At 37.9% G+C, this 21,332-nt stretch overlaps 2 protein-coding genes, 1 long non-coding RNA gene and 1 other non-coding gene across 4 annotated transcripts; 1 reads left to right on the top strand and 3 right to left on the bottom strand.

Moving 5' to 3' along the window:
• The first annotated feature begins 2,392 nt into the window (after window positions 1-2,392).
• On the top strand, window positions 2,393-4,820 carry LOC131002665 (uncharacterized). Its single transcript, XM_057929136.1, has 3 exons — window positions 2,393-2,422; window positions 2,533-4,322; window positions 4,421-4,820. The coding sequence occupies exons 1-3, from the start codon at window positions 2,393-2,395 to the stop codon at window positions 4,755-4,757; spliced, it is 2,157 nt and encodes a 718-aa protein (XP_057785119.1). The 3' UTR covers window positions 4,758-4,820.
• An 84-nt stretch (window positions 4,821-4,904) lies between these two features.
• Window positions 4,905-7,697, bottom strand: LOC131002664 (uncharacterized). The gene is made up of 5 exons (XM_057929135.1): window positions 7,269-7,697; window positions 5,895-7,187; window positions 5,716-5,823; window positions 5,437-5,640; window positions 4,905-5,354 (listed from the first exon to the last, which is right to left on the bottom strand). Exons 1-5 carry the CDS (start codon window positions 7,695-7,697, stop codon window positions 4,905-4,907), a joined length of 2,484 nt encoding a protein of 827 aa, XP_057785118.1.
• A 941-nt stretch (window positions 7,698-8,638) lies between these two features.
• Window positions 8,639-10,692, bottom strand: LOC131002671 (uncharacterized). The gene is made up of 3 exons (XR_009094379.1): window positions 10,433-10,692; window positions 9,965-10,043; window positions 8,639-9,584 (listed from the first exon to the last, which is right to left on the bottom strand). It is a non-coding gene; the product is annotated as an uncharacterized LOC131002671 (long non-coding RNA).
• An 8,043-nt stretch (window positions 10,693-18,735) lies between these two features.
• TRNAR-UCU (transfer RNA arginine (anticodon UCU)) lies at window positions 18,736-18,808 on the bottom strand. Its single transcript has one exon. It is a non-coding gene; the product is annotated as a tRNA-Arg (tRNA).
• Between the last annotated feature and the right edge of the window lie 2,524 nt (window positions 18,809-21,332).

Genomic DNA, 21,332 nt, shown 5'->3' with positions numbered 1-21,332 from the left:
GATCGAGCATTCATTTTGATTCAGGTATTGTGGTGTTGAATTTGTGAATTGGTGGTGATGGTGTACATTTGCAAAGCACGACGATATGCGACAGTGTAGTGGTCATTGGCCGACGGTAGCATGTGGTGGTCGTCGGTCATCGGTTTGTCAGTCAACGGTAGCATGCAAAGGTCGTCTTCCGCTGGCGGGTGATGACAAAGCTTTTCTTTTTATATTCTTATTTTAATAATTTTAATAAAACATATGGTATATAAGGGTAAAAATATCTTAAATGAGTATAATTTGTATGTTTTGTAGAGGATGTGTATTTTTTAGGTTTTGTCTTTCAAAATGAGTATGTATCATTTTGCACCATAAATATACTAGAATCATTCAAAATAAACAAAATATGAAAAATATAGTCCTCACATTTTAAGTGATAAATTTATACTTCATTATATTATCCTTTAGAGGAATAAAAAACAAACATGCGTTATGAGCATCTCCAATGTTGGCTCTATAGAGGTGGGAGCCTCTATATATAGAGCTAGGGATGGCAGTGGATCCTGGACCCGGTCCAGATCCGTGGATATTTTTTGGATCCGCGGATCTGGATCTCATTTTCTAAAACGGATCTGGATCTGGATCTTGAGATTTGAGATCCGGATCCGACCCAGATCCGACCCGTGGATCCGATTTTATTTAAAATATATTATTTATTTTTTATATTTATTTTATTAATAGTATTAGATATATTAAAAAGAGGCAAAATTTAAAGTGCCCTTTCTCTTATGAATAATTTGAAAAATGCCCACCCTTATCATGCAAAGCACTACATGCCCTAAATAAGTGAAGAACCGAAAATGCCCTTTGAATGTGATGGATGTGCATTGTTTTCCGCAAAAGTTCTTACACATCTATGACAAAAGTTGTTAAAGTGTAAGAAAAACATCAATTCATCAATTTAAACATTGAAATCGGTCAAATATGTGTTGGAACATGTGAAATACTGACAGAGAAAATAATATTTATTTATTTTTGAATTAAAATCGAAGGTTTTACAAGTAAATCGTAGGCTAATTAATCAATGGAAAATAAATACTAAAAATTAACACAATCGATATTAGCACTCAAAACACACATTGGAAAAAAAAAACAAGCGTCCGACCGGTAAAAACAAGTGTCCGACCGGACACAAGGTTTCACCGGGCGGACACATATATGTTCCGGTCGGATAGATGTTTTTTTGGTTCCTATGTGTGTTTTGAGTGCTAATATGGATTGTGTTAATTTTTTGTATTTATATTCCATCGATTAATTAGCCTTCAATTAAGGGACATAATTTTTTTTTTAAATTGATGATAAACGACAAATATGATGTGAAATAGCTTTGTCAGTAAAGTATTCATGTCAAACACTCTAATTTCATTGAAATTCACGTGAAATGAAGGAATCTTTGTTTATATATGAGTGAATTCTCTCATTCTCTCATCCTCTCATCCGAACACTCAAAGTGAAAAAACACTCAAACTCATTAGAATTTCTAATATTTTCCAAGTGGTGAAGCTATTATTTGTGAATTCTCTCATCCGAACGTTTAAAGGTATGTCATTTTACGTTTGAAATGTAATTTAAGTTGGTTATTGTTTATTTTCAATGTTTTGTTTGATCCTATATGCTTATGTGAATTATTAGCATATTATAGCATACTATGATTTAAAGCCACGTTTGAAGGAAATACATGTGAATTAGAGCAAATTCTATCATGTTTTAAAGTATTAATTAGTAATTATTAGTTGCATTTTAGTTCTATACATATATATTGCTACATAACTCATGTTATTATGCTCGAAAATTATGTATCCGCCCGGACAAGTGTCCTTGAAAATGTGTCCGGCCGTGTGTAATTATATATCATGTAATACACGGCCGGACACATTTCCTCGGCTACTTCCCCGGGCGGATAGATGTTTTTCGAGTGTATTAACATGTTATATGTTGTATTTTAACATTGTATTCCATTTACATCATATATTTATTTATTTATTATTTTTTCTGTAGATGAATGAATATGGGAGATACTTTGTGGTTAATTATGGAGGTGCCTTCAATGGTTATGAGTACATCGGCGGCTCTTCTAAGAATTTGCATATTTTCGGAGACACAATGGCCAGTACGGTGTACATGATAAATTACCTGATGATGGAGAATTCATTGAGCACTAATTACAGCTTGTATTATTTGACGAAGAGATTAAATGGCAGGGTATACAGTAAAAATATTCTTGCCGATGACAATGATTTGCTTCAGTTGCTGGCGTCCCAGCCACATTTTCCTGAGATTTATGTTGTCGAAGACGATTACAGTGGAGGAGTGTATGTTCCTTCGTTCGATCTCCCTCAATCTTCCGGGTATGGAGGTGAATCCAGTGCACAATTCGAAGGTGGGGACGGATTGGAAGCAATCCAAAGATATGCTTATTTAGACCTATCAGCCGGAGATTCACCGGCGCAACAAAGTGTTGAACCGTCGGTCACTTGGGGTAATGATCAGTCAACGGGTTGGACTTCATGGGATGAGCCAAATCCGTACCAGTACGATCGCCCAACAACTGATCGTTGTTGGGGTCCAGCTGATGATCAATATACGTACGAGCCTCAGTTTGTGGAGGATGCTGGTAATGTAGATGAAGATTATGTTCCATCGTCTGAAGCCGAGACTGATACAAGCGCCTCTGAAGACTTGTCGGAGCCAGAGAACGTGAGAAGGGCGGGGATTGAATATGCAGGTTGGCAGAATTTGCAGATCGACGAGGATGATGACGAACAGGTTCCTGGAGCAGATGAACTAACTAATTGGTTAGTTCCGGTTATCCCGTTGGACGCCGCAGCGGCACTTGTGGATACTGAAGATTATCAGCTATTGCCTTGGGAGTTGTCAAAGAATATGTATTTCAATAGCAAAGATGATCTGATCGTTGCAATCGGTCTGTGGAACATGAAGCAGGGCAAGGAATTTTCTGTCAGCAAATCAGACAGCAGACGAGTCTACTTCAAATGCAAGCATTCAGATACGTGCCCCTTCAAGCTCCATGCATCGTCACAAGATGGAGTCATTTGGGGAGTGTATAAGTTCACCAATGAGCACTCATGCGACGGTGAGCTAGGGCGCGTAGCGCGAATAAAGGCCCCCGCAAAAGTCGTCGCAGCATATTTAGCACAGAAGATACACGACGATTGCGAGATCTTGAAGCCGAAGGCCATCCAGCTGGAGCTGCGACGTGAGTTTGGCGTACAGATCAAGTACGATGTTGCATTGCGAGCCCGTAATCGAGCCACTGAGATGGTTTATGGTCGACATGATCAGTCCTTCGAGATGCTGCCCAAGTACTTATACATGTTGAGACAATCCAATCCCGGTTCGAGGGTGGAGTGGGAAGTTGACGATGATGGCCGATTCAAACACTTATTTGTTGCTCTTGCAGCTTCGGCTACCCCTTTCATGTTCAGCTTACGGCCAGTGATTGTCGTCGATGGCACACACTTGAAGGGCAAGAATAGGGGTATTTTGTTTGTTGCAGTGACGAAGGACGGCAACGAGAGTTTGTTCCCACTCGCGTATGGTGTTGGCCCGAAAGAAAACGATAAATCGTGGAGTTATTTCATGTCACGCATTCGACGTGTTTATGGCCAAGCTGATCCACTTTTGATTGTCTCTGATCAGCATATCTCCATTGCCAATGCTATCAGGAATGAGTTACCAAATGCAACCCACGGCCTATGCTACTACCATTTGCAAAATAACCTGAAGCATTACGGTAAGGCAGTGGTCGAGGTGTATCGACAAGCTGCATTTGCGTACGAGAAGTCCGACTTCAATAGGGCTATGAACGCCCTGAAGGTTATGAAGAGAGCCGCGTACGATAAACTAATGGGGATTGGGCCGGAGAAGTGGGCTCGTTCGATGTGTCCTATGCCTGTGCGACGCTACAGTTTTATGACATCAAATGCTGCTGAAGCTTTTAATTCCAAATTGTTGTGGGCAAGAAGACTTCCTATATGCTCGATGTTAGAGGCAATCAGAATTGTTATTGAGAAATGGTTCAGCGAGCGACTAAGGGCTGCACAACAAATCGAGCAAGGCTTGACTGTTGAGGCTGGTAAAAGGGTAGCTATTGAAGTCCAAAAAAGTCGTCGATACACTGCACAAAGGTTGAGTGGCATGAAGTATAAGGTGCAAACTGCTGACAGAAGCTTCAAGGTAGATCTAGAGAAGAAAAAATGCGAATGTCGAGTATTTCAGCTAGACCAACTGCCATGTTCTCATTCAATCGCTGCAATAAGGTACGATCATGAAATGATTACTGTCGGGTTCATTGAAATGTAAATATGTTCTAATGTTCGTTATATTGATTACTATCGGAGTTTGTTTGTTTTTATAGTGAAGCCGGTGATACGATCGCGGAGTATGTAGACTCGTACTACACGAATGACTTTCTTATCGATACTTACTCTCGCGAAGTTAATAATCTCCCGCCGAGACGCCAGTGGTTGGTTCCCGAGCACATCGCTGAGCAGGTTGTATTACCTCTGATTGTAAAAGGTCAAGCGGGGCGCCCAAAAGAAGGTAGACATCGAGGTGGTGGTGAAGGCACCAGCACACAAGCCGATGAGTCTTCTAGTATCAGGCGTCGTAAACCAAAGAAGTGCAGCATCTGCCATGAAGAAGGACACAGCAAGAGAACGTGCGCTGGCAGGGCGACTGAGCCCAGGGAGTAGTGGGATGTATTTGTGTGCTGTAACAGTTAATGATATTGATTGAATTATCTTATTATTCGATAAGCTGGAATGATTTACAGGAAATAATGCTCGTTGAATAACCAAATAGAAGCACACATTAATGTAACAATATACAAAACTATGCACCTATCCAAGTCTAGTGATACAGGCTTTCCTAGTTTCACACAGCGAAAATATAGATCTAGCAATCTTGGCCCTGTATGCCGCCACGTTGTGGTTACCCCACTCAATGGATGGAGAGCCAGATATCAGTCGTTCTGCATACATGCAGACGAAAGGCCCGCAGCTGACAGAGTCCTGCTGGTGAAACTGAACCTCCGCTGGAGCAAACACCGCCGTCATAAGTGGGTACTTCTTCTTTGCCACTGTCGAATCAATGGATGTGTCGTCTAGCCACCTCGCCAACTGAAGGACAATTGGCAACAATCTCAGTAAAGGCAGTAGTTCACCAACTCGACCATCCTGCTGTCGAGGTGATAGCTTGTGGAATACTGGGTCATAGACCTCGCAAACCAATTCTCCTAACCGGATCCGACATAGGACAAAATGGTGGCCAATTATGACTGGCATGAGAACCTATGACAAACCACAATGAATTGATAAGAAACAACATATAAAGCACAAATGACTAATGACAAATAATTGTTTAACTGATTACCTGTGTGGCATCCATCCATCCTATATGACCAGGAGGAAGTTCATGGCCCTTAACGGCTTTTCCACGTATTTGGCAGAGCCAGTCTATCCGGGGCTGCCAACCATCAGCTACTGCTCCATGCGTCAATATATGATACTCCTCTGGAGTAAACTCACTTCTTGCCCACTTCTCCAATAGAGCGTCCCACTCGCCCTGGAGGTATATCTACAGATCAATAGAAGTAATTAATAATTTATATTCGCACCAATGAAAACATACAAATAATGAAAGTTTACTTACAAACCAATCCGTGTCTAATATGATTGTGTTATTCATATCTACGTCATCCAGTAAATCTGCTGAAGCTCGAAGTCTATTTCTCAAGCTTAAGAAATACAAGTCAATATCCTGCAACAAAGTTAAAATCAATAAGTTAGTAGAAAGTAATTTAACAATGTTAAAATCAATAGATTATTTACCCCAGTTGTGAATTCCTGGCTGACATTATCCACCCGCGCGAAGTCGTCGTACTCCCGCAAACCACCACTTGCCTTGACATAAATCTCACGACCCCTACCCTCTCGACACCTAGCCATCCACTTCTCATAATGGTCACTGCAGACTTGTGTCACTGGACGTGGCATTTGGCTATTAACCCAAGGCGATCGCTGATAGTTAGACGGACGCCTCACCCTCTGACTGCGACGCGGGGGCTCTGCTGGCGGCTGCTCTGCCGGCGGCTGCTCTGCTGGCGGCTGCTCTGCCGGCGGCTGCTCTAGGTGCTGCAGCAGCAGTACCTGTGGCTGCTCTGCCTGTGGCTCAGGCTCCTCCGTCTGAGCCTGTCCTGCCGAACTGGACTGTCCCCACTCATGTGGTGCAATAGAAGTGAGCGGTTCAGCAAAGAATATCGGGGTCTCTGTTCTATACTGCGGCTTCAGGAATGGGGAAGACCAATGAGGGTAGACCTGGGTCGACCAGTCAAAAGTCTGCTCCACCGGTGTGCAGTCGCCCTGAACAGACTGATTCATGGCCCGCCACTGCTCGTTGTAATCCTGGGTCTCTGGATGGCGTGGTTCCTCACCGCGGGGGTCGTCGTCGCAGGAACGTGAAACGCTTGGCCCTGAAACGTCGGGCCCTGAAGCACTGGGTGGAGGAGACCGTCGCTGTGGAGGAGACCGTGGCTGGTAATCATCAGGGGACCGTCGCTGGTCATCATCATCAGGGGAGTCGGGCACTCGGAAATGTTTGCTCTTCTTGCACCTATCCTTTTTACCCTTGCTCTTCTGTTTCTCCACGAATTTGCCGAAGGCCTTCTTAATCTCCTGACGGATCGTCTTCTTCACCCACTTACGATCCACCTCACCCTCGCTGGGACTGGATACAGTCCGAGATCCGCTCGACGATGAAGAAGTATGCGGCGCTGGGCGCTTGCCCGGATCTACTGAATGACGAGCCGGCTCGTGGGGTCGAGCATCCCTCACAGGGCGCTTGCCCGGATCTACTGAATGACGAGCCGGCTCGTGCTGTCGAGCATCCCTCACAGGGCCCCGGACACTGTGACTGCGAGTCGTACGAGGCTGTCTAGGTATATCCTCCTCGTCCCCGCGCTCCTCCACAACACGGGCTCCGGTGCCCTGTGGAAATTGGACACCCCGAGCTAATGGGTTGTCGGGGGGCCTGAAGCTCACCGAGAGTTCGCCCGGTGTCAGCGCTGATATGAAGTAGTGACTCGACAGATCGTCAGCATCGGGCTCCAGGGGCATGACACCACCCTAGAAAGCAACAAAGATAATATATTAGAACATAAGTAAAACCAGTAACGGTGTGGAGGATAATCTTAAATAACTGATTACCTGTCCCTCGAATAGATCGCGCAGACCGTGAAGCTTCGGCTTACCCCTGAAAGTCCATCTCAAACACCGAGGGTGCGCTGTCGGATCACCGCTAGATGCTGCGACCATGTGTCCGAAGCCCGGGACGCGCTCCAATGCCCAGACATATAAAGCCCACGAAGGACCGTAGAAGTGATATTTCTCGCCGGTTCCTACATCTGTCGTATAATGGCATAACATCTTATACGAATACGCGCCCCAGGGGAATCTATCAAACGCAGCCAGATCATCCACCAAAACCCAAAGCCACGACTGTACCCGCGCATCCAACCCAAGAACAAGGGTGTGAGCCACACACACGAGGACAACACGAAGGTACAGGCTCTCATCCTCATCATCCACTCGACGATCCAAATCGCACACGCGTTTGATGAGCGACTGTATGGTCATGCTTCGCGTACCGCAGAATCGTCGGTATGCCTCCACGCGACTACAGTCGTACTGTAATGTCGCATCGAACCTCGATCCCCCGAAATTGAGCCCAGTCACTAATGCGTAGTCCGCAGGGGAAAATCTGACTCGTGCTCCGCACAGAAAGAAGCACATCTCATTTTCTTCTGACACAATCTGTCTCGATACAATCTGGTGTAATGCTTTATTGCTCTTCGCGCCGGGCCTCCAATCAGTGAAATGCCCAAAACATGATGCTCTAAATCTTCCTAATAAATCTGAATTGCACTGTTCGCCGACCACATTTAAAGTTTCAACCAGCTCCGGAAAATGTGAATCCCTATAGTAGGTGCTGATAGCAACCTCCGTCTGGTCTATAGTGTCGCGACGAAGATATGGGACATTCGCCTATTCATTTACAAAATGAATACCATATTAAATTCAGTAAAAAAATTAAAAAATAATACAAATAGGCATAATTAAATAACTACAATTTAATCAATACCACTACAAGAATCTGACCGATTACCGACGGAAAATTCCGTCGGTAAAGTCAAAAATTCCGTTGCTAAAAACTAATACCGACGGATTCACGACGGCGCGCGTACGTCGCTTAAAATATGGTCGGTAAAATTTTTACCGACGGAAATTACATCCGTTGCTAAATTACCGACGGAATAGCAACGGAATGCCCGTCGGCTGCGAGGGGACGACGACGGTGTCGTCTAGACTTAACGACGGAAATAGCAACGGAATTTTCCGTCGCGATTAGCAACGGAATCAAATTCCGTCGGTAATTTTCGTGCGGGTATTAGCAACGGAATTAAATTCCGTCGGTATTTTTAATACAATTTTTTTTTTAATTTGCATTATACAATTTAACGACGTCCTGTTACACGCTTCTTTTCAACTAAATAACCATCAATATCGAAAACACCAAATGAAATTTAAATTAGCATTCGAATAGTCATAACTTAACAAAATATTCAAATGTTCACAAATATATAATAGAAATATTCAAGTATTCAAAATACCAAAACACAACATAATCAAGATGATGGTCCAGTGGGTGGAGTGGGTCCAGTGGGTCCAGGTGGAAGCCTAGCCAATATCTCCTCGAACATACGCTGCTGAGCCTGAAATCGAGCATCGGTCTGCTCATCTTTCTGCCTCATCTCCTCCTTTTGACGTGCTATCTCCACTAATGCATCCTGTAATCCTAAAAAGTGCGATAGAGTACCTATTTCAACTTCTTAAAAACATATGATACCAGCAAAGGGGAAACCCAACACCTGAAGGTCAAAGAAATATTTACAACATGAACAAATACTTTACAATAGACTTGATAGAAAAGACTAAGAGTTGCAAAAGGAGCTGGTATGATCCAGGAAAGCGAAAAATTAAGATTTCCTAGTACAATTTCCCAGTCTTCAATTGTTATTCTTATTCGCTTCCAGAAATTTGATCTCTAATGAATTCTCTCCCTACAACTCATACTTTCATGGAATCGACACTTTTCTAGAGCATTATAACAATAGAATTCATATGAATCATAAACTTTAATTAGGACTTCACTTCATCTTTGATTATGTATAAGCTACCAGCTGTCAAGGCATCGCCATGTGGATTTATAGAAGATGCCAATGCAAAATCACAAGTTAACTGCAAATAGCATTCTAACACGCAATACAATATGTCCACAAACGGCATGCAAACAACCAATTAAGTTAAACATTAACAGATCAACTTCATAGAATAGCCACAACATTATATGAATATGAAGTCCATATCAGAGTTAAACCTGCTTCACTTTGTTGTTATCCAAACAGAGTGACTTTAGATGAACAAGACTGCACACTGAAGATGGAAGCTCTTCAATAGAATTTTCTGCAACCAATATTACAATAGTGTCAAAAAAGAGAAGGCCAAAAACAAGGTTTGGTTCATTTAAGTATGTTAGAAATTTAAAATCTATTGATTTTTTAAGTATGATAATTAATATAACACATGTTGAACACAAAATCTATAAATCAAACACAAAAGCACATACGCGGCTCCAAGCCATCACCACAGCAACAAAATGGGATGGAACACAGCCATCCCCCAACCTAATCTCCATTTACTACCTAGATACATGCTCATCTAAAATATATATAAAAAAAGAATAAATACACTTACATACATGCTCATCTAAAATTTTAAAATCTCACAATGGCTACCATTTGAGCCATACTAACATTTCAAAAGATAATGTAATGAAAACTTACTTGTTTTGTTACTAGCTTTTCTTTTCGATCACCTTGACTTCTTTTTTTCTTCCTCAAGAAGCAATGGTGGAGTGAAATACTACAAATGAGAATTAATCCAAAAAAGAATTAATAATTATTCAAGAACCAAAGTATATAAACTTATAATTTAATAAAAGTAACAATCAAGTTTATTTTTCTTGAAAATACTATAATTCAATCAAGTTTATTTTTCTATTTTAAATCCAAATCTTCTCATTATGAGGAATCAAGTTAGATATATATATATATATTATCTTCATTCCATCATACAATATGTCAATTACAATCCGACTCAAAAAAAATGTTATTTACAAATATAAAAGGTGATTAGTTTAAAAAGTAAAGTAGAGAAAGATATATTTTTACAGAATATTAATACAAAATTTACAATAAAACATAATAGGATTTTTCAAATAATTAATGGAAATTAAAAAAAAAATTACAAACCTATGGAGGAATCCGACGGACGCAGGCAGCGGAGGAAGAGGACCGGTGGCCGCGGAGGAGGAGGACCGGTGGCGGCGGAGGAATCCGGCGCTGGCAGCAGAGGACACGGCGCCAGGGAGGGGCGGGGCGAGCAGCAGCGCGGCGTGGGACGGGCAGCGGCGCAGGGCGGCAGCGGCGCGAGGCGGGGCGACCAGCGGCGAGGCGCGGGGCGGGCAGCAGCGCAGGGCGCGGAGCGGCGCGGGGCGGAGCGAGGCGGGCAGCAGCGCGGCGTGGGACGGGCAGCGGCGCAGGGCGGGGCGAGCAGTGGCGCAGGGCGGCAGCGGCGCGAGGCGGGGCGACCAGCGGTGCGGGGCGGAGCGAGGCGGGCAGCAGCGCAGGGCGCAGAGCGGCGCGGGGCGGAGCGAGGCGGGGCGAGCAAGGGCGCGGTGGAAACGGCGGCGTGGACGAGTCGCCGGAGGGGAGCACGCAGCGGGAGTCGCCGGAAATGGGGAATCGGAGGGGGGAAATTTGGGAATTTTGAGAAATAGAAGTGAAAGTTGGGTTGAAAAACTGAAGGAGGAGGCGCGGTTCATTCACCTTTTTTTAGGGCTCAGCAAGGGAATAGCAACGGAAAATTCCGTTGCTATTTAGCAACGGACGTAATTTCCGTTGTTATTTTTAAAATAAATATTTTCGGTTATTTGAATTAATTATTAGCAACGGAATAGCAACGGACAATTCCGTTATTATTTAGCAACGGACGTGAATTCCGTTGCTATTTAGCAACGGACTTGAATTCCGTTGTTATTTTTAAAATAAATATTTCGGTTATTTGAATTAATTATTAGCAACGGAATAGCAACGGACAATTCCGTTACTATTTAGCAACGGACGTGAATTCCGTTGCTATTTAGCAACGGACTTGAATTCCGTTGTTATTTTTAAAATAAATATTTTCGGTTATTTGAATTAATTATTAGCAACGGAATAGCAACGGACAATTCTGTTACTATTTAGCAACGGACGTGAATTCCGTTGCTATTTAGCAACGGACTTGAATTCCGTTGTTATTTTTTAAATAAATATTTTCGGTTAATTGAATTAATTATTAGCAACGGAAACTCCCGTTGCTATTTAGCAACGGACGTGAATTCCGTTGTTATGTTTAAAATAAATATTTTCGGTTATTTAAAATGATTATTAGCAACGGAATAGAAACGGAAAATTCCGTTTCTATTTAGCAACGGACGTGAATTCCGTTGTTATTTTTAAAATAAATATTTTCGGTTATTTAAAATAATTATTAGCAACGGAATATCATCCGTCGGTAAATAGCAACGGAATGTTCCATCGCTATATGCAATTTTTAAAATTGCGGAAATTAAAAAAAAAGAAATAGCAACGGAAAACTTTCCGTCGGTAATTTTCCATCGGGGATCCGTCGGTAATTCCGTCGGTAATTTAGCGGGAAAGATTCCCGCCAACACCCGTCGGTAAATCCGTCGGTAAATCCGTCGCTATGTATGAAAGAGTATTTCCGTCGTTAATCCGTCGTTATTCGGTCGTTATTTTGTAACGGAATTAATTCCGTCGGTAATTCCGTCGGTGTCCGATAGCTTTTCTTGTAGTGTACCAACCAATTTAATTAAACTGCAATTTAATACTAAATTCAGTAAAATTCAGTAATATTAAACTGCAATTAAATTCCGCAAAATATTAAAATTCAATAATTCAGTAAAATACTAAAATTCGAGAAAAATAGTCAAATTCAGTAAAATATTAAAATAGTAATTCAGTAAATTCAGTAATATTAAACTGCAATTAAATTCAGTAAAATTCAGCAATTTAATATTAAATTCAGTAAAATTCGAGTAATTCAGCAATTTAATATTAAATTCAGTAAAAATTCAGTAAAATATTAAACTGCAATTAATACCAAGCAATTTAATTAAATTCAGTAAAATATTAAAAAACTGCAATTTAATTAATACCAAGAAATAACAGTTTCATTAATTAATAATTCAACAATTATAATTAAATTAAATTCAGTAAAATAGTAATAATTAACGTAAACATACAGATAGACTGAAAAAAGTATTTTATACCTAAATAACAACTATCCGGCCGGCGAAGTGTCCGGTAAAATGAATCCGGCCGGGTACATTTCAGACTGAAACTGTCCCGGCCGGACTCATTATTCCGGGCATAGTGCCGGCCGGGGTAGTTGTTCTATCGGCATAAAATACTTTAATTTATTAAATCGCACAAAGCCCACATACACAATGCAATTATAATTACTTAAACAAATATTTCAGATTGAAACAAATTCAGTAATACCCAGCAAAACTCGCAATAATAATTACTTAACCAAATATAATTAAATTAAATTCAGTAAATTACTAACTGATTAATATAAACATACAAATAATTAAAATGGAATATTTTATGCTAAAAAACGATCGGTCCGGGCGGTGAAGTTCCCGGAAAACTCAATCCGGCCGTATATTTCATTTAAATAATGAATTCGGCCGGACCGATTTATCCGGCCACTTCACCGGCCGGACCGATCGGTTTTTAGCATAAATTATTCTATTCTATTCAATTTCATGAAAATTAAAAATAAAAACCTGTGAAGAAGATGCCATTGATGCGTACGACGTGCTTCAATATTTTGAACTCTCTCGGTGGGTAAAAAAAAGTGAAGAAGCCGATATGTGTGGTGAGTAAAAAACCCTAGTGAAGGAAGGTAAATATAGTGGTGTTAAAAGCTTCGAAAAAAATGTGATTGAAGCCGATTGTATCGGCTTTATGTCTATCAAAAGAGAATCAAATTTTTTAGAAAGATATTTTTGACCTTTATGTATCGGTTGTTGCAAAATTCACTTGGTAACATGCATGATTTTTTTGGGTAACACGCATGCATTTAATTGGGACGGATTTTGAGTATATATATATATATATTTTAAATTTAAAGATATGGATTAATTAAAACGATATATATAGTGTTATATACTATATATCAACATTCAAGAATAACACAATATATACAAATAATTTCAAAGAATATATGTATTGAAATTAAGATATTAAAGGGAAAAAAAAATAAAAAATTTAAGATAGATACGCATGGATATATATTATTAGCTTCTTGATTTTTTTTTTATGCAATTGAATAAAATATAATATTTTATGCCTAAATAATATCTATCCGGCCGGTAATGTTCAAGGAAAAATGTATCCGGCCGGGTCATTGTTTTTCTGAAATGTACCCGGTCGGATACATTTCTCTGGCCATTTCACCGGCCAGATCGATGGTATATCAACATAAAAGTGTTTTTTCTATCTATTTCTATCTTTATATTAATTTTTACTATTTTGCTGAATTTAATTTAATATATTGTTTAAGTGTTAATTAGTGTCCGGTCGATAATATTTACACTTTAAATTAGTGTTAATAGGTCGATAATATATATACAGTTTAAAAAAATCATATCGGACACTCAGTGTGTAATCATTTCGGTCAACATCACAAATTATTGTACAAAAAAGCATTGGAACTTAAAAATGTGTAAGATTGTGTAAGAAGACCGAAATGATTACTTAAGATGTTGACCCACTCAAGGGTTAATTAGTAATTTAGGGCATGGATAGCTTTGTATGATAAGGGTGGGCATTTTTCAAAATATGAATAAGGAATGGGGCACTTTTGCCTATTAACACTATTAAAAATTAAAAATAATAGAAAAAATAGAATAACTTTGAAAATTGAAACCCTAATTTTCTAATTCTCCTCTAACCTCTCCTCTCTCGGTTCCTTTCCAAATCTCCCTCACTCACCCGCCGCCTCAGTCACTCTTCCTCACTCCCTCGCCCGGCCGCCGCTCGCCGCCTTACCAGTTCGCTGCCCGCCGCCCCACCAGTTCGCTCGCCCGCCGCCGGCGAAGGCGGGGACAGCAGCAGCTGCAGCACACGCGGCACACGCCCTTCTTCCTCCAGTTCGCCCGCCACTTCTCTTTCCCTTCTCGGACCATTCTAGTTCAAGCTCGCGTTCCCCTTCGCCGCCGCCAGATGAAGCACCGACGAGCCGTTCGAGTCCAGCGACTTCGACAGCTCGGGGTTCGCGCTGAGCAGCTTCCTTGCGAATTCTAGTTGGCCTAGGAGTGCCGCCGCGTGGAGAGGGTTAATTTCCGGCGCGGAAGAGATCTCCGGCGATCGGAGGATTTGGGGATTTTCCTTTAGGATTTGCGATTGGAGCTGCACCGATCCGTTTATTGTACTCCTCCAATTCTTTCCTGCAGACTGAAGAAGGAATGTCTTCGGCTTGCTGTATCGTTTTGCTGTGCAGGAAGATTGTTGTTCCATGGATCTGGATCCGCGGATCTGGCGGATCTGGATCTAAAATTTTCAGATCCGCGGATCTGGATCTGATAGAGGAAAACGGATCTGGATCTGGTATTGATGAGATCCGGTCCAGATTCGGCCCGTTGCCATCCCTATATAGAGCCACCCCCACCATAATGAGAGCCTCATAGATTTTTCATCACATTTAGAAAAATCGAATTCTAAATAAAATTTAAATTGAAAATTTCATTAAATTTTCAATAATCCTAAAAAAATTACATTAAAACAAAATTTAAAATATTTATTCTATTTGAAAACATACACTTTGAGTCCCACATCAAAGAGTGTAGACTACAGTACACTGTAAAACGAGAAGCTACATTAATTTGATTTTGTATTGAGTCTCACATCAAAGAGTGTAAGCTTCTATATAATGTGTAATGCATTATAAAAAGATAAGCTACATTAATTTGATTTTGTATTGACATTAATGGACTTGCATAAATTTATAAACTAGCTCTATTTTTTCTAAATTGTGAGGCCTATAAATTTTGATAAAGTTCATATCCACTATTATGCAGGAACTAAATTTTGATAAAGTTCATATTCACTATTATGCACGAACTATTTTATGGATGGGAGTATTTTTTATTTTAGAATGGAGGAGTATTATCATGTATTCTAACAACTAAAGTTATTAATTAAAGAGATCATCAAATTTATAAATTACATAAAAATTAAAATTTGATTTGTTATTTTGTTCATCTTTTCGAAGTTAAAGGGGAAAATGAAAAATTAAATTTTAACTTTTATATAATTTGTAAACTCGGTGATTCTAATAGAAAACTTTGAGAAATTAAAATGAAAAATATTGACATAGTCTAAATGTGTGATCACAAAAGGTGCTCTAGAGGATGAAATGCATATTAATCCTTTCGAATTAAATATATATTCACGTGATATAATATCAAAAAATCGAGAGTGAATCAGATTTGGAGGTGAAATGTCACATATAGGGAGAGTCCTGTACTGTATCATTTTGGCAATTTACATATGTTGATTTGATTGGCTAATGTATATGTCACAGTTTCTTGAAATGATATGTCTCCAACCAATTGGATGTTGAATTTTCTCTCTCTTTAGTGGTATTGTATTTGGTCTAGTCCCATCCCCCATAATAATTACCACAAAAATGTTTCTTGATCAATACATTTTTTTACAATTTAATTTATTCTTTTCCAGTCAATAATACACAAAATCTTGGAGGGGGCCTTTCACATTAAATTCATTATTCACTTGTCCATGGATGTATCTTAATCCCCCTATCTTAGAAGAATGTCGACACACGTGTGCTTAGATGGTTTGTGGCCAAGACTTGTCATTGAATCGATTACATCAACAAGATATCGCATAAGAGGGATAATATCTTGAATTCGATTCGTTGTTTATTTTTACGTTTAGAAATATCATATTTTACTTCATTTATATGAGTTATTATGTAAAAGTATGATGAATCAACTCTTGTTAGGGGCTATTATCAGATTTCAAATGTACCTATTAGGTCAATATAAACTGAAATAGTTCGTTTTCTAGTTCTCACATTGCTAATGAGTTTGGATTTAGTTGAAATAAATTTCATAAGTAAATATGATGACGTGATCTTGCACATTCGAATGAAAAGGAATTGATTGAATAAATGCACATTGAGTAATAAATAAAAATACCAAAGCATTATAGAGAACCCCCAAGAATCTAACATGCTCCAAAAAAGTAGAATCTAACATGTCTAAGCCCATTTCAAAGGAAATATTAATATTTATATTTGCTTTCAAGTTTAAAGCTATGTGAAAAATATATTTTCTAAAGTCATGATTCATGAGTCCATGGCCCTAATTTTGAGGATAAAGCTTCATTTTATATTGTGTTTCATATTTATGTATTGACGAACTATATCAAGTAAAATCGAATGGTTAAATCTTGGCACAAAAAAAATTATAGTATGTGTGATCACAATATCTATCAAAATTAGGTGAAATTAAAACTAACGTGATTTTCTGAAAAGTATATTGTATAAACGATGTCAGCCACCTTAAATGATGTCATTGCAATTTTTGTAAATTCTTTTATGTGTATGGCTAGTATACGTATACTTTTTTAACAACCACATCGATTTTTGACTGAAAATATATCGATATTGTAAATCACACAAATTATAACGATAATTGTATCCATAAAAAATGAACATCAAGTTTCTTATCTTTTTCAGGTTGAACACAATTAATAATGATTCTCCTTTTGTATCATACGGCATGAAAGAATATTAAAGGCCGCGCGAGTTTAAATAATAAATTCATAGATTGTATATGTGGTTGCAATTTTAATCAAAGCGAATGATCGTTCATAATTCATAGATCGTGTGATTGCAATTTAATCAAGTAAATTATTGTTTTCGCAAATTTATTAACTTCGGGTTACGTGGTCCCAATATGAGTTGCATTTTTCTGCATGAATAATGGGATTTGGCACCAAATAATTGAACCTATTTAATAAATATATATATATATATATATATATATGTATATAATAAATGTATTAGTTAGTTATGGGCATTTCCTACTCAAAGTACGATATGGACCAGCTTGCCAGTCACTCGAAAGGGCCTTCTCACAGGCTATGATTTATTATTTGTTAAAAGTTAAAACCACAAATTATTTTTCAATATTTAGTTTCGAGTAAAGAAAATTAAATAATGATTATTTTTATTTTTACCAGAAAATGTTTTTTTTTCATTCAATGGCAAAGCCCTTTTACGGCAGGCAGAGCTGAGTGACTATTTATGTCGGTCGATATTTTTAAATTATTTTTTTCTGTTGCCTTTAATCAGTAATTTACTAATCTGTCGTGTTGCTATTAATTAGATTGAAACACTACAAATAATAAATTATATCAAGATATGAAGTTGAATTGGTTTATTTATGAATTAGAATGCCATAAATTTTCAACTATCTTTGACATAATGTGATCGCCATTTGTTGAAATTATTTGCTTTACATTAGAATATGGACCAGTCCCAGCCACTCTAGCCTACGAATTATTTCTTAATGGAGAACTAACTTTTATATTTAGATCGAAAGATTCTATTTTTATCAGATCAGATGAAAAATTTTCCATTGCCATTTCTTGGGCAAATGCGTGGCACTATGTCGGTGGAAATTCTATACTTTATATTTTACTATAGCGCGAGCAGATGGTAGCATCAAAGAATTACATAAATGGTTTTCTTTCTTACCCCATCCGTCCCGACTAAAGTGAGACCTTTTTATGGGGCACGAGAATTAAAAAATGTGTGTTTTGTATGTAAGTGAAAAAGGAAAAAAAATGATTAAAGAGTAAAACTTTTATCTAAAAAAAAGAATCTCATTTTAGCTGGGTTTCCCAAAAAAGAAAGTGTCTCACTTTAGATGGAACAAAGAAAATAATCTTTTGGGATGATAAGAATAATTAACAGCCGTTTCTTTCTCATGAAGTGTGCTTATGAAATAAAATGCAAACATAAAAATGCACTATAATCTAACATTGTGGATTCGACTATGCTATCTGAACTTCAAATTGTCCAAAAATCAACTATTGGGTCTCTCAAATTTTTCAGTCATCTAACATATATTTATGACTTGCTTGTTACGCGTGATAAAAATGTGATAAATACCTATTATGATACTTTAATATCTTGTTTGTTTTCATATCAAAACATAGGTATATATTATATATGTGATGATTTAGTATTGATAGAGTAGTTAATGTCTAAGGTCAAATGTATCATGTTAGAGTTCACGGTTACAAAATCTCTAAAAATTTATTTATTCAAAAAAATCAAAACAGTTGATGTAAGGATAGGTATAAACATTCATGACTTATTGCTTTTCTATTGGGCTTAAATATACAAAGCCAATATTCGTGGCCCAAAACTTAAACATAAAATATAGCACGCCCAGTGGGACTCGAACCCACAATCGCCTGATTAGAAGTCAGACGCCTTATCCATTAGGCCATGGGCGCTTCTTATTAGGAATTGCGTTTAGAAAATAAATAGTATATTTCTTACTTGTTAGTTTCATATGATTTTAAAAAAAACATGTTTCCCTACCTCACCCTTATTTACTTTTAAAATCAATGTGAATTCCAAGAACAAAAAATAGGATCATATATAAGAGTAAAAAAAAATTAAGTAATGAGAAGAGTAAACCATATTTGAAGGACAAGAAAAATGAAATTGTGGACTAGGGGTGGGACGATACGATATATCTTACTAAATTGTCCGTACTTTATATCTTACATTTACCTCCGGTATGGAGAAATCGCATATTTTTACCTTACATTTACCTACTGTATACCTTAATTCGGTATATCTTAAAGTACGGTATGGAAAAATCTCATACCTTTACCGTATCTTAGTTTCGGTATACCGTATCATATTTCGGTATATCGTACTTTCACGATATACAAAAATAATCGGTATATTGAAATTGAGTTTCGATACGGTATTATCGATAATTTATTTGTTAAAAAACTTGTTTACCTAATGAATAACATCTAATAAATATAATAATTTCAATAATAAAATTCAAACACAATAAAGTTAGATGTTAAAAGTTAAATGTTAGTATAAGTTACAAGTTAGATGTTACAAGTTAGATATAATAAGTTATACGTTAGATGTTATATAGTTAGATAGATGTAATTTATATGATTATTATAAAGTTAGATATTAGATGTAATTAATAATATTATACTATAAGGTAATTTATAATGTATTTTATAAGGTTATATTATAAAGTTAGATGTAATTTATAATGTTATAACTGCGTAACTCATATAAGGTTATTATTATATTAAAACTGTTTAATTTATATAAGGTGATCTTTATATTATAACAATGCTATAAATTAGTATAAACAATGCTATAATTTGATTATAGTAAATTGTATTATTTATGTATTACATTTTGTTTTATTTTTATATAGTTTGATGATATTTATATTTTCATACATATATATTATAACTATGTAACTAAGATAAGGGAATTATTATATTATATAATAATATTATAATATTAATATAAACAATGCTATAGTTCGATTATATTAAATTATATTATATTTTGTTCATTTTTATATAGTTTGATGATATTTATATTCTCTCTCGTACATGTATATTAATATATTATACTAAACTATAAGTTAGATATATTCTCATACATGTATATTCATATATTATTTTAAAGGGTTAATAGCCGGAAAATACACGAACTATTTTCAAATTTGTATATTGCACATCACCTTTAAAATTAACTCCAGAATACATCACCTTTTAATTTAGTTGTAAATTGCACACGGCGAAAATTCCGGCAACTCTTAAGTTTGACCGACGATGACATGGACAGCCACGTGGCTTTTTTTATACGCTGGCAAGCCACGTGGGAAAAACGACGTTGTTTTGATATTTTGAAGAATTTAAAAAAAAAATGAAAAAAAAATCCTTGCTTTTCCGGCGAGCTATCACTTTCCCTCACCTCCACCATAACCACTAGCACAAAAATCTCCACCACAAAAATCAAAGAAATCAAACACCAAAACCCGCCCAGCCCAGCCTTTGAATCGAAGAAATCAAACATCAAAATTAAAGAAATCAAACATCAAAGAGATCAAAGAAATCTCCACCGCCCCTTCAAGCATTTGCCTCTCAATCGGAAGAAATCAAACATCAAAGAAATCAAAGAAACCCCACCCAATCCTCCCCCTCCCCGCCTGCAACACCGACGCCAACGCAGCAGCAGATCAGCGCCCACCTCATCCTCCATCCCCCCTACAACTCCGACGTCGACGCCGCCCCTCGTCTCTCATTCCGACTCAAAACACCAAAAATTCTCCCCATTTTCAGAAACCCCTTCTGCTTAAATCCCTAAATCTCCACAGATCTAGGTTCGCGCTGCCTTACCTCCACCATAACCACCGCCACAAATCTAGGTTTTTTTTTTTGCAGATTTCCAAATAATTAGGTTTTTTTTGGGGTGGAGGGGGTGACGTTGATGTTGTGCGGAAAGAAGGTGGCGGTGGTGCGTCTGGAAAAGGTAGCAGTGGTGCTCGGCATCAACGCCGATGAAGAAGAACGGGGGGCACCATTGTGAGGCCATCCGCGTAGAAAGAGAATGCAGAAAAGGACGGTGAAGAAGAACTGGAAAAGATTTCCCTCTTTTTTTTTTATACTCGCTCAAAACGACGTCGTTTTGAATTCCGGTAAGTCCACGTCTGAAAATTCCGAGCGCCACGTCAACACCGATCAATGTGGTGGTCAACGCATGTGCAAATTACAACTAAATTAAAAAGTGATGTATTCTTGAGCTATTTTTGAAGGTGATGTGCAAAATGCAAATTCGAAAATAGTTCGTGTATTTTCCGGCTATTAACCCTATTTTAAATTGTATAATAAACTACATAGCTTATATAAATCATTCTACAATATTAATTATCAATATTTTTAAAAGTATATACATGAAAATATATATTATATATTTTTAAAATAT

The sequence above is a fragment of the Salvia miltiorrhiza genome, unplaced genomic scaffold (genome assembly GCF_028751815.1).
Source record: "Salvia miltiorrhiza cultivar Shanhuang (shh) unplaced genomic scaffold, IMPLAD_Smil_shh fragScaff_scaffold_173, whole genome shotgun sequence".
Taxonomy (NCBI): Eukaryota; Viridiplantae; Streptophyta; class Magnoliopsida; order Lamiales; family Lamiaceae; genus Salvia; species Salvia miltiorrhiza.
The sequence above is the reverse complement of the archived record's forward strand: the minus strand, read 5'-3'. Positions and strand labels throughout refer to the sequence as shown.